The sequence below is a fragment of the Canis lupus genome, chromosome 7, assembly GCF_003254725.2.
Source record: "Canis lupus dingo isolate Sandy chromosome 7, ASM325472v2, whole genome shotgun sequence".
In the NCBI taxonomy this organism is placed as follows: Eukaryota; Metazoa; Chordata; class Mammalia; order Carnivora; family Canidae; genus Canis; species Canis lupus.
Window position 1 is genome coordinate 62,101,296 of NC_064249.1, and position 14,834 is coordinate 62,116,129.

Below are 14,834 nucleotides of genomic sequence, written 5' to 3' on the forward strand. Positions count from 1 at the left end.
ATAAAAGTAGGCCCTACAACTAAAATGCAGGTGGAGATGAGGAATAAAGACTAATGCACAAATGTTTTTATATTATGACAAAGAATGCAACTAAAACTGGAGAAGGTTGAGGAAGAAGAAAGTAGAATACCCACATTCTTATATAGGTAATAGGCAGAGATTAAAGAATATTAATACAAGAAGGACAAACCTAATACTGCAATACTTCTAGAACAAAGCATAGAAGATAATCTTTGTTTTTTTAGAAGATAATCTTTGTAAGCTAGAATTGCACAAATATTTCTTAGATAAAACATGAAAACCATAATTTACAAGGAAAATCAATGAACTGAACTTCTGCAAAATGAAATGTTTGCTCTGCGAAAGACACTGGTGAGAGGATGATAGAACACATCACAATGGAAATATTTCCAAATCACTTACATGGCAAAGACTTAGATTTTGGATACATAAAGAATACTAAGAACTCAAACCATAAGAAAACAAATAACTCAGTAAGAAAAACTGGACAAAGAATTTGAACACATGTTTCATCAAAAGTATATGGATACCAAATAAATACAAGAACATAGGCTCAACATCTTTAGTCATTAGGGAAATGCAAATTAAAACCACAATAATAATGACAATATATTTTACTATTCTAATGAATAGTAAAAATCAAAATAACTGACATTACCAAGAGCTGACAAAGTTGAAGAGCAAATGAACTCTTATTACTGGTAGAAATGCGAAATGGTTCCTTTGGTAAACAGTTTGGGAACTTCTTAAATAGTTAACCACACACTTACCTAGTAACCCAGCAATCATATTCCTAGATATTTACTACACAGAAATGAAAACCTATGTTCACATAAAAATCTGTATATAAATATTTATACCAGCTTTACATACTATTGTCAAAAACCAGAAATGACCCAATGTTCATCAACAGGAAAAAGAAAGAAGAGATTTACATTTATACAAAGAATACTTCTCACCAATACAAAAAAATAATCCAATATTCAAAATGATACGGATGAATCTCAAAAATATGCAGTGAAAAAACATGCAAAAAAGGTTAATGTGATTTTTCATTTATGTGAAGTTCAAGAATGGACAAAAATGATCTATGGTGATGGACATAATAGCAACTCCTGGAGGCAGGTGTTAGAAGTAGTTAATTTGAAAGGAACAGGAAGGGGAAGGATATATGTTCAGCATCTTGATTACATGCAAGGATGTATGCTTATCAGGATTCATTGAACTATACACTTAGGATTTATACACTTATTTATAAATTATACTCAATAAAGTACTGTCAGCTTTTTAAAAAGGCATCAATATATTTATAAGTATTATTCTGCCATCTTTTTAAAAAGTACTACTTCCTTACACCAGACCAAATTTTAACTATTTTCCTTACCTGAAGGATGTTCCATTCTCTTTTATTTTATTTTTCTGAATAGGAGATGCTTGGAGTGATAGAATTTTATTTCCTGGCAGGGTAATTTGCTTTAGAATGGAAGCTATACAAACAAAAGAAGAAAGAAAAATGAATTAAAAAAAAAAAATCCATGCCATATTAGGAAAATGTAGAATAGCTTTTAATATACACAGAATAATCAGAAAAAAATTTCAAGCTGTTCTAGACCTCTGTTAAAATGTTAAAATGACAATAAACTTATTCCCTACATAAGAAATCATCTTATAAAATCAAGACCTCTCCATTTTTTTATATAGTCTTCAAATGGTCTACAGAATTACCAGCATTATAAAAATATGTAGAAAAAGTGACAGGTGATAAATGTTAATATATCATTTATATTTGTATATATTTTTTGAAGATTTATTTATTCAAGAGAGAGGGAGAGAAAGTACTAGTAGAAGGAAGGACAGAGGGAGAAGCAGGCTCACTGCTGAGCAGGGAAGCCTGATGCAGGGCTAGATCCCAGGACCCTGGGATCATGACCTAAGCCAAAGGCAGACACAATTGACTAAGCCACCCAGACACCCCTATATTTGTAGATTTAAAAAATACATGAAATCTCTAAATTTTATGTGTAAGAATAAATTCCAAACTTAGGAAAAGAAATACATTTTAAAAAGAAATAAAGTTATAGCAATTTTTATTTTTGTAAGTAGCAATTTTTTATAGCAATTTTATAGCAATTTTTATAAGTTTATAGCAATAAGTTTATAGTTTTTTGCTATAAGTTTATAGCAATTTTATAGCAATTTTTATAAGTTAAAAAGTGCTTTTTATTTACTCATTGGTTCTTTTATCTAATTACAAAAATGCCATGAGTAGCTGCCTCTTTATTCTAAAACAACACATATCCCTAAAAAGTAGCTATGTATGTATAAAAAATGTACTAAACAGTTATTTTTCAGTGTTCCATCCTAGGTCCTATTTAAAAGACTTAACCTAACAATAGAGAATACACAACCCCATCATGTTCCAAACCCGCTGTGATGGGGCAGGGATGGGCCAGGGTCTACCTGGAGGAAACTGACTGGTAGGTATTGCAGTGCTCACTGGCATCTTCTTCTGTCCAGATTTCTGAATGGTCAATGCTGAGGAATGGGAAAGTGTGGTCACTTGTTTTGCAACACCTCCTGAAGGCTGCTGGACTACCTGAAACAATGAGAACTATTAATACACTCATTCAACTAAACTTGCTTTAGGAGAAAGAACAAGCTTTCAGCTATAACAGTAGAACAAATGACTGTGCTCACCTAACTTTAAATATACCTTTATGTTAGCATAACAAGAAGATCTACTTAAAATTTATATATGTATAAATTATCTTGTTCAAAAGTGAAAAGCATGACTGTTTCATACAATATATTTTATTTTTAGAGCAGCATTCAAATTTGCATCATATACTGCCCAATTTAAATCTCCTTTTGGATCCTATTTTCATTTTTTAACTTATGGAAAATCTCAAACATATACAAAAGTGGAAGGAAGAATAAAACGAAACCACCTATTCCATTATTACCCAGCTTCAACAATGATTAATCCTTTATCAATCCTGTTTTATCCATATTCCTACCCATTCATTTTCTCATCATCACCCTCAATTATTTGTTTTTTAATCCCAGGTGTATCTTTTATCCCTAACTATTTTAAAATGTATCTCTAAAAAATAAAGACTTTTAATGGACCCCTTTTTACAAGTCTCTGGAAAATAACAATACTAGGGCATTCTCTAAGAGAACAGTTCAAGAAATCCAGAGGGCAAGGCTTGGGGATAAAGGAGGAGAAACTGAACTAATAGTAGGGCCTTATTTTTAGCTACAAAGGAAAAAAAGTCAAAATTGCAGAGCTGCATTTTTTTTACTTCAAAAAAGAAAATAGTCACCGTGTACATTTGAATCAGCTACCGATAGTGAACTACTTAAAAGTCCTTAAACTCAGATATGACTAGTATAAACAAGTCAGGAGACAGACTTCTGAACAGAATTTTGGGGATATTTATTCTATTCTCTAATTTTTTATAAATAAGATAGAAAATTTAGTGTCTATTACTAAACAAAAGTAACTCACAAGAAACTCAAGGTGTCCCAGTAAAGAATCCCATAGGAACTAATGCCCACAGAGAAGAAATACAAGTTAGGATAATTCAACTGCCATCAATCTATAGGAAGAAACTCCTGAAAGAGAGAAAGAACTCTTGAAAACATTGATGTATTTCAAGAAGTTGAGATTATAAATTGAGTTGTAAAGTACGAGGGACCAGTTTTATATTCTACAAAGTAAGATTTTGTTGGATGAACAGATAAAAGAAGATATGGTATATATACAATGGAATAGTACTCAGCTACAAAAAGAATGAAGTCTTGCCATTTGCAACAACAGAATGGATTTAGAGGGTATTATATGCTAAGTGAAACAAGTCACAAACTTCCAAGTATAAAATAAGACATGTGAATACAATATAGAGTATAGAGAATACAGTTAATAATATTTTAATAACTGTATGATGACAGAGGATAGCTAGGTTTAGTGTGGCAATCACTTCCTAATGTATTTAAATGTACATTACTATATTGTATGTTGAAACTAATATTGTAAATCAACTATACTTTAAAAATTGTTTATATATATGCATAGGGAAAGGTCTGTAAATTAAAAAATAATCTGTAAACAGTGATTATTTCCTAGGACTCGACTACAGAGTAATTTTGCTTTCTACTTTGTGTTATTTCTTTGTTGTATATTTTATATATACTTTATAGATATCTAAGTTATTTGTTTTATGATTAGCATAAGCTATACTTTTAACTATAAAAATAAAACTGAATTTTCAAATAACTAAAAATGAGATTAGAAAAAAATTTAAAATTCTACAAATTAATAGACATTCAGAGTCACATTTATGCATTCAGACTGAAACTCAACAGAAACATTCCCAACAATTCTGGCTTATCTCTCTATTCATATTTTCTACCTTAATATATTTTATTAAGTATTCTTTTATAGTATTTTAATTGTGAAAAACAGTAATAAAATATTAGAAAGGTGTTTGTGAGATAGTCTTCATAGGTACTCATATAACAGCCCAAAGGCCTGCCCTGAGGTGGACACGGGCTCTACGTACCCTGGCTGTGTGTACTCTCAGCTATAAGGAGTGGACGTGGGGCCAGACAAGGGTGGGCCCCAATGGACCTCGGCACCAGTGTGTACAGCCCTGGCAAGAACAAGCTGGGGGAAAGCAAGCCTCAGTGCCCACGTGTAGAATCCTGGGTATGTCTGGCCTTGAATAGCCCAACGGGAGTCAAGATCATGCATTTGGAGGAAGACTAACATGCGAGCTAAAAATATATAGGGGCACCCTATAAAGATATATAGTGGTGGAGCAAGCACTCCTGATCTTGGAGTTGTGAGTTTGAGATCCACCTTGGTATAGTAATTACTTAAATAAAACTTTGAAAAAAATACATATATAGAACTGTAACTTTAAAAGTTATATTTATATATATTACAAATAGAAATTTTAAATATATAAATATATATGATACATGATATTTATATATAGCACAAAGTTCTGAGCTGGGATTTAACAATCCTGGATCCCCATCACTCCTCATCTTAATGACTGTAACACTTGGGGCAGCATATGTGCTGCATATTCCTGCACATTTGCTGAAGAAAATAAAATACAATGAGTGAGAAAGTCTAAATGCATTCATTGCTGTTCTCCCAAAGAAAGTACCACTTGAAACCACAGTATTACCTTATGGAGATTGAAATTATCGTAGAGAGATGGAAATTCACCCAAAGAGGCATTTACTCCTACTTGGCAAGCAAAAGAAAAAGCTATTATATTTTTATAAACTTAAGTCTTTTATTTAGTTTCCTTCCAAATTTCCACTAACAGGAAAATCAATAAATACCTTGGCCTTTTCTATTGACATGTCAAATTCTGACATTTTATTTGAATGTTAACATAAAATAATGTTCTAGTAGTTTATAGGAATACAGGTCTAGTGCTACACGATATTAATTAATGTAAAAAAAAAAAGCCTAAGTATGATTTTTACATTATGCCCTGGGACATTATCTGACAAGGAATTATTCTTAAATTTCATAAGGAAAGGAAACAAAGAAACACAAATATGGATTAAACAAGTAGATGAGGGCAGCCCTAGTGGCCCAGTGGTTTAGCCCCGCCGTTGGCCCAGGGTGTGATCCTGGGGACCCCGGATCGGGTCCCACGTCAGGCTCCCTGAATGGAGCCTGCTTCTCCCTCTGGCCTCTCTCTCTCTCTCTCTCTCTCTCTCTCTCTGTCTCTCATGAATAAATAAATAAAATCTTAAAAAAAAAAAAAAAAAAACAAGTAGATGAGAACATCCCTTACGCTTTTTCTCCCCAAGATTTTATTTATTTGAGAGAGAGAGCATGGGCGAGCAGAGGGAGGGGCAGAGGGAAAGAATCTCAAGCACACTCCCCACTAAGCATGGAGCTTGACTCAGTGCTCTATCTCATGACCCTGAGATTATGACCTGAGCCGAAAGCAAGAGTCGGGCACTCAACCAACTGACTTGCCCATGTGCCTGCATCCCTTACATGTTGCTTTCCCTGTATTTCAACCCTCACCTACTCCCCTGCTCGTAAATATAAAGCAATCAAATGCTTATCTCTAAATAACTCAAGTAGTACACACACACACACACACACACACAGTGATTGGAATCAAGGGTATTATCTCCTCTAATTTCTATAAAAGATTCAATATGTAATTACTCACATGCACTCAGTAAGGTTGAGTTCTAGAAAATAGGAGACCCGAACTAAACAAAAGCTGCAGCTGAAAAGTCAGGAAATACATGTTAGTTGCCAACTATTTCTCAGGAACAGCCAATATGTGATTCCTTATCTTCTGGGACAATAATGGCATACATCACTAAATGACATCAATTCTATATACCCTCATCTAGTCCCAGATCTGTTTTATTTTTTTTTTAAGATTTTATTTATTTGAGAGAGAAAGAAGAAGAAAGAGAGCGCGTGCATGAGCACATGAACAGGGGGAGAGGCAGAAGGAGTGGGGAAGGGAGAAGCAGATTCTCCATGGAGCAGGAAGCCCAATGCAGGGTTGAATCCCAGGCCCCTGGGATCATGTCCTGAGCCAAAGGCAGACACTTAATGAACTGAGCCACCCAGGGGCCCCTCAGCCTCAGAATCTTAATATAGAGCTCCAGTAACATCCTACAAAGAAAGGACTTAACCTATCTGCCATGCCCAATCTAAATTAAAACTCAACCTTAGTAAACACTTCAGAATATCCTGTTTCTTTTCAAAGGGACTTCTAAATACTTTCAAAAATGTATACAGATGAATTTTTAATTATACTAGCTTTTTTTATTGTCAGCAAATGCTGCTTCAAATTAAGAATCTATAAATTTCTGTTAAAAATTTTATATGTGCGGGATAGGATGCTTAGGTGGTTCAGCGGTTGAGCGTCTGCCTTTGGCTCTGGTCATGATCCCGGAGTCCCAAGATTGAGTCCCGGGATCAAGTCCCACATCAGGCTCCCTGCATGGAGCCTGCTTCTCCCTCTGTTTCTCTCTCTCTTTGCCTCTTTCATGAATAAATAAAATCTTAAAAAGAAATTTAAATGTGCTTATTGTATGATTTGATTTATATGAAATTCTAGAACAAGCCAAATTTGTGGGAAAAAATTATCAGAAGAGCTGTTGCTTCTAGGGGTGTAGGGGTAGGGACTGAGAAGGAACACAAGGATACCTCAAGATGATGGTTAACATTTTCTACCTTCATAAGGGGTTTGAGTTACACAGAGGTATGCACTACCTGTCAAAACTTATCCAATGGTACAATTAAAGTTTGTGCGTGTCATTGCATATAGATTTTAGCTAAAAAGAAAAAAACATTGAACTGTAAATATGGAAACATTGAACCATAATTAGTAATATGCATGGTTAACTATTTAGGAAGAAATCTTTGAAATCCATCAAGAAGTTAAGATGATTGAAGGCTGGATAAATACATGATAAATCAAGTATAGTAATTGTAATCAGAATCTAGGTGCTTGGTATACATGTGTTCACTATAAACTTCAACATTGTTATGTTTCAACATTTCCATAATAAAACATTTTCTTGCATAAACCAAAAATAAGATGACATATATAAATACTCTCTAAATAGTTTATTGTCCATTAATTCTAATGTATTTTTACCAAATTAAAAGAAAAAAAATTTAAGTAAATTTAAATGTAAACTTGAGTTAACCAATCTATATATTGACTATTATTATATAAACTCTGATTAAATATAGCATGTGAAGAATTTTCTGTGCAACCTTAATGGTAAATAAAGGGCAGGCCTTACTTGAATTCAACCTCTTTCTTCACCAAACCCTTCCTTAGTCCTCCTACTTAAGTGAGATGATAATCAACAACTGAATTCTACCTTTCCTTTCACTCTTAACAGAATGAAAAAAAAAAGAAAGAAAAAAAAAGACACTGCTTAAATCTGGATCCTTAGGTCAGTCCAATAAAGTAATTAGTGATCTTTTTTTTTCCCCCACTCAATTTTTTCTTCAAGTTCTCTAATAAAAATACTGGCCACCAAGTTTTATAAACTAAAATTTATACATTGAAAATACTTCTCTTTGGGGTAGCTGGGTGGCTCAATGGTTAAGCATCTGCCTTTGGCTCAGATCGTGATCCCAGAGCCCTGGGATCAAGTCCCACATCGGGCTCCCTGCAGGGAGCCTGCTTCTCCCTCTGCCTGTGTCTCTGCCTCTCTGTGTGTGTCTCCCATGAATGAATAAAATAAAATCTTAAAAAAAAAAAGAAAAAAGAAAATATTTCTCCTTGTCCAGTATAAACTGAAGTCAGATTCAGCCAGCAGGGTTATGTCACATAAAGTATTTCTTATAAAAATGTATTTGTTGAAAATTCTTTAATGGTTCCTCTAAAATAATTAGGTACAAGAAAATATGATGCAACAATAACACATTTTTTCTAATATTCTGGGTCAATTTATTTTAGATTAGCTTACTTCAATATAATGAAATGGAAAATTACTACATTTAATAATACTGTTTTTGTCTTATATTCACAAAACAGTAATATTTGGAGAATGACTGCTGAACATACTTGGCCACTTATTTATCAAATGTCTATAATTCTGTTAAGGAAGGAATGCAAGTAAAAGTCATTTAGGAAAGTACATATTTGAAATAAGGAAAATATCTAAGATAATACTAAAACTTCCTGCCCTATCTCCAAATAGAAATCATTTTTAAAGGTATTTGAATGATAAATAAATACAAGATTACTACTAAGAGTAACAACATTTAGTTTACTTTCTAAAATTACCATTTTTTCCTAAAAATACAGACTAGGAATCTTTTTTTTTTTTTTAAGATTTTATTTATTTATTCATAGAGACACAGAGAGAGAGAGAGAGAGAGAGAGAGAGAGGGGCAGAGAGAGAAGCAGGCTCCATGCAGGGAGCCCGACATGGGACTCAATCCCAGGTCTCCAGGACCTAACCCCGGGCTGCAGGCAGCACCAAACCACTGTGCCACCGGGGATGTCCCAGACTAGGAATCTTGAATTGACTTTCTCACTCATGAATTTTATTTCTACATGTGAATTTGAGAGGCTTATTTTTAATTTTTATGTGGTAAAGTTAGTTATTAAAATATATCAAATGTAATTCTAAAAATGATCAAATTAAAACTTAATTTTTCTCTATTAAATTAGTTTTTGCTAGTTGATTTAAATTTAAGTTAAATGATAATCTTTAGTTTAAATTAAATTTAGCTTTTGCTCAGTTATAAAGAGTTTTTTCACAAATATCCTAAGAAAAACCTTTAAGCATCAAAATTTCTGAAAGCTTCTACTTACTATAACCACCCATCATCAGTAGACTATAATTCATCCACTTTCTTTCATTAACTTTTAAAGAAAAGTAAAAATGTTAAGCTTAACATTTAGTTGAACTGTGTAGTATCATATAACACCTACCCTGCCAGAACTGAGAGATAACCAATAACATTAACCATTTTTAGAACTGGATTCTCAGATGAAATCACAAGAACTACTAGGTCCATATCTCAACAATTCAAGCATTGAGGGCCAAAATATACAAAGCAATGAACTACTGGCACAAAATGAAAAACATATCCAAAAAGCTGTGAACAATTCTAGTTAATTTATTTGATGAGACCTTTAGCATATCTCCAGAGGATAACATACAATAATCAATGAGATAGAAAAGATAACATAGTAACAAATCTAAGCCAAAAAAAAAGGGGGGGGGAGAGGAGGGAAGCCTCATTAATCTGAAATAAAAATGTATAATTTCCTAAAATAATAATTCTATAAAATCTAAACCCCACAATGAGAGATTAAGAGAATTCTAAAAACAGATAAAGATTTAAGAGGTTTTAAAATTCATGATGAATTACTAAAGGAAATACATAAATTTTAATTTTTTTTTTTTTTTTTTAGAGAGAGAGCGCGCAGGTGCATGTGAGCGAGGTGGGAGGGATGGGGAATGGGAGAGAAAGAATCTCAAGCAGGCTCCATGCCCAGCACAGAGCCCAACCCAAGGGTTGGGGGGACTCAATCACACAATCCTGATCATGACCTGAGTTGTAATCAAGAATAGGTAGGATGTTTAACAATTTAGCCACCCAGGCACCCCAGAAATAAATTTAAACCTAATATTGAACAATCACACTTGTACTCTTTAAGCTCATTTTTGGAGACTATATCCTGAGTTGTGCAAACCACAGATTTGATCCAATTTGGCAATTCTCATAAATTATTATTTGCCATATCTCTTATAAAGTGCACTGAATACTTTATGTTTCTAGTACCCTGAGTATTTTTCCTCCTCACTTGTCTGGGATTAAATTGGACTATGGTTTATAATGGGCTCAAGGATGGTATTTTTTAATTACTTGAGTAATATTAATTTAAACTTTAGTAATATTAATTTTCTAAATTAGTTGATTTGAAAGAATGTCCTACTTCAAGCCTCTCTGTGGCATTACCACACAATACAGAATGGCTTATTTTGTGCCCCAGGTAAAAATGTGTTATAAAACAGATTACAATGCATCTTCAGTGTCTAGCTGCTCTGGTGTTTGACATTTTAAATAGGAAGGTATGAATATTGACATCAAATTTGTTGAGTAAAATTAAAACAAAGGCCAAACAAGAAAACATAATTCACAAGGAATATTAAATTATTACACACTGTTAAAATGAAAGTAGGAAGTAAAAAAAAAATAAATCCCTAAAATTTACCATTAGATTTTTTTCTTTCTTTAAAAATATATTAAGTAATCTCTATACACAATGTGGGGTTCAAACTCACAATCCGGAGATCAAGAGTCCCATGCTCCACAGAGTCAGCCCAGCCAGGCTCCCCACCTCAAAAATCAGTTACATTTTTTCTTAATTGAAATTGTTTCTAATGTATAACAAGTCAAACATACAGAATATAAACACTGTCAAGATATTATTACCACACAGTTTTCCTGTTTCAGAATACTCTAGAAACTTAAAAGTTCCTGCCATGAGTACCACATCCTAATGGGAAAGACAGATACTGGGTTTTAATCTGAGATCCAATACTTGTTGTGTGCCAGTGGATGAGTGAGTCACTTAATGTTTCCGGATTCTTAGTTTTCTCCCTGCCTTTTCTTCATCATAAAATTATTTAAAAACCCACAGTTAATATATAACATGCTTTTAAAACTCTACATAGCTATAAAGTGTTATTTCACTTCCAGAACTAATAGAGATGTTTAATAAAGATTAGCACTGATTCAAGAATCACATATGACCCATAAAAAAGATTTCAATTCTGTTCAGTGCTACCAAAAAGAGGCTTTTCCTTGAGGCAATTACCCTGTTTCGGTGGTTCCCAAAGCTGGCTGCTCAGACTGATGTTTAAGAATCACTGCTACTAAAAAGGTTTCATCTCTGAGATTAAATTCAGACAACCCAAGAGAAACTGCAAGGCAGGCAACATTTCTCTAATCGAAAATCAGACCCAGAGTAGGAAGGGATGAAAAATGATTAGCACCCAGGAAATGACATTACTTCCTACCCGAGAGTTTAACTACTGTCCAAACTGATCTTCCACCTTTCATCCTATGCCCATATGCTCAAACACATCATCCACAGACATTAACCTTTTCCCCTGATTAGATAATAAGGCTGGAAAATTTACTTAGATTTTATTATTCCCAGAAGCAGAATAAACTAGAACAATGAGATTCAACACAGCCTTTAACATAAAGATTTATAATAGAAAACAAGGGCAATTACCAAAAATTAAAAGAACAGCTAGCTCTGTTATAGTATAAGATAAGCGAGTTTACTAAGAAATGTGTTTTTTAATTAATTCACCATATACTATCTCTCACAGGTTAATAATACTCTCAGTCTGTTTTGAATAAACTAGAATGTTCTAAGCACTGTGAAAATAAAAGGAAAACCTCACTAAAATGAGTTAAGAGGCCAGAAGGGGAAACTCTCATAGCCTATAGCTAGTCATCAATTGCAGACCCCAACAGAAAGAGAGGAAGAAAGATTTTCACCTTGCCCAGCAACAGTCTAGCCAATAAGAGACTGTCATAACTCAGCCAATGAGAAGCTACTACACTTTGGTTTACTCCCATGGACTTTTGTTTATAACAAGCCCTTCCCAACTTTCCCCTTTCAGCTGTACAAGGCTATTCTCCTTTGTTCTCCAGATCTGCCTATGGTTTTGCCATATCTTGCTTGTCTTGAGTTCTAATTCTCCACTATTCCCAAATAAAACCCATTTTTGCTGATAAAATAACGGACAGTTTTATCTCTAAGGTCAACAACACTGATAAACAGCTAAAATTTCTTTTACCTAAGAACCTCCCAAGCTTAGAAAAAAACATAACTTCATATTCATCTATTCCCGTTTCTCTCTCCCCTTAGCACATTTTTCTTAAGAAATGTTACCATAACATTACCTCTGCAATAACCTTGCCAAAAAGATTTAGTCTAAATCTAATCTTGAGGAAATAAACAAAGGACATTCTGCAAAACAACTATCCTGGGTACTTAACTGTAACAACAGAATGAGCAACCACAAAAGGCTGGGGAGCTGTTCTGGATTAAAGGAGCCTAAAGAGAAATGACAGGTAAATGCAATATGCAGCTCTTTATCAGAAACAACATCAGAAAAAGGGACACTATTAGTTATAAAGGAAAGGACATTGTTGGGACAACTGGGAAAATTATACCATGTTAACTTTTCAAGTGTGATAAGTTTATGTGGCGGTTATGTTAAAAAAAAAAAAAAAAAGCCCCTTTCCTTAAGAGATACATAGTACTTAGTTTAGAGGTACCATGTCATGAGATATGCAATTATTTTCAAATGGTTCAGGAAAAAGTTGTGTGTGCCTGTGTGTGTGAACAGAGAAGGAGAGACTAAGCAAATGTGAAAAAAATGTTAACTATTCAAACTTAGTTAAGGACACTCAGGGACTCACTTTACTAGTCTTGTTAGTTTTTCGAATGTTTGAAATTTTCAAAGAAGAAACCGATGAAGAAACAAAATGTTACTCACTAGTTGTTTGACTTTGACTGTCTGGGGAACACCAGCTGGCTGTGAAAGGATAGGACCCGGCTGTGCAAGTTTGATTTGGACTGGGGCAATGACCGCCTTGTCAGATGTGGTCCCAGGAGAAGTAACAACAGGTTTCACAGATGGAAGACAGAGAGCTGTTCCTGAGGTTTCTCCAAATGTTACTGATGGAAGGGCCAGTGTGACTGCTGCCCCAGAGACAACTGGCTTTTCAGGTTGAAGTGAGACTGCTGTAACTGTGTTCTGTATAGATGTCACAAGTGGTTTTGGAGTCTGAAGCAAAACAGTTCCAGTTGTTGTTCCTCCTGGTACAGCAGCTGGACCCACAGAATGAAGTGTCACAACTCCAGTTTTTGCTCCCCCTGGACCAGCAAGTGGATTCAGAGTTGGCACTGACACAGTACTGGGTGTTGTTGCTCCAGAAACAATGACGGGTTTTTCAGACTGGATTGAACAAACTGTTGTTGTCACCACGGGAGATGTTGTTGCCGTTGTGGTACAGGTAGCAATGACTACCTCATTAGAGGTCTGCTGAACACACTGCTGAATAAAGCTCTGGGAGTTGGGCATGAGTTGTCGTAAGGCAATCACACTTTTCTAGAAACAGGAGAGAAAAGAACCTGATAACTAAACAAATCAGCTGCTAGTAAAATAGAACTACTCTGTATCTCACAGCTTTACAACATAAATCAAAAGTATATCAGATACTTCAGTTGAGGAAATCTGGAATCACTTGGTAGTTATATCCTCCCAATATCCAGGATATAATCAATTTAATGCCCAAAAGTGCTTTATTTTTCAATATGAAACTATCTCTCCATATTAAACTTATTTTATATCCTCAACATCAATTTGGTAAAATAAAACACTGTGTCATACTTGTTTGTATTTACTTATGCTCCATAACTGATCACTAATAATTTTTGTATCAATAAGTTTATATGACAATAGAATCTAAACAAAAAAAGTTTTTGTTAAACAACTTTCAAACTTTGGATAGAAAGTCTTTTTTTTTTTTTAATTTTTATTTATTTATGATAGTCACAGAGAGAGAGAGAGAGAGAGAGAGAGAGGCAGAGACACAGGCAGAGGGAGAAGCAGGCTCCATGCACCGGGAGCCCGACGTGGGATTCGATCCCGGGTCTCCAGGATCGTGCCCTGGGCCAAAGGCAGGCGCCAAACCGCTGCGCCACCCAGGGATCCCAGAAAGTCTTTAAATAAAAATAAAATGAATACAAAACAAAATGCAGACAAACAAGGTCAATTTCCTTAATTGAGCTAGAATATTTTCTGATGGGATTTTAAGTTGGTCTCTCTCCTTGTATCTTTCTAAAATAGTAAAAGCAGTTCAAGTTAAAAAGTAGAAATCTTGCCTTTCATCCCTGAGGGTTTTGTTTCTTTTTATTTTTGAGTAAGGAGAAAAACTGGAAAAGGAGGTAGATAGTAGGTTATCTTCTGGTAAATTCAAAGGCTGTTTGGAAGCTTTCCCTGCTTTGACACAATTAAGTCAGTTATTTAAGAAGCAAAAGAGAACCACTGTTTTTCCTTTCCTTTTACTTACTCCTTTACTTTTTTTATTAAAAGGATTGAGAAGTTCTTCTCTGAAGGTTTTTTTTTAAAAAAGAGTTTATTTGAGAAAGAGAAAGGTGGGAGGGGCAAGGGGAGAGGGAGAAGCAGATTCTCCCCATGAGCAGGGAGCCCACTGCTTAATCATAGAACCCTGGAGATAA

At 34.4% G+C, this 14,834-nt stretch overlaps 1 protein-coding gene across 1 annotated transcript in view; it reads right to left on the reverse strand.

The window, feature by feature from the left end:
* TAF4B (TATA-box binding protein associated factor 4b) overlaps positions 1-14,834 on the reverse strand; it is a 126,317-nt gene that overhangs the window by 84,157 nt on the left and 27,326 nt on the right. The window contains exons 7-9 of the mRNA XM_025429265.3: positions 13,087-13,701; positions 2,482-2,617; positions 1,406-1,508 (exon numbers count right to left, since the gene is read on the reverse strand). Coding sequence (XP_025285050.1) covers positions 1,406-1,508; positions 2,482-2,617; positions 13,087-13,701 — 854 coding nt within the window. The remainder of the gene's footprint in view (positions 1-1,405; positions 1,509-2,481; positions 2,618-13,086; positions 13,702-14,834) is intronic.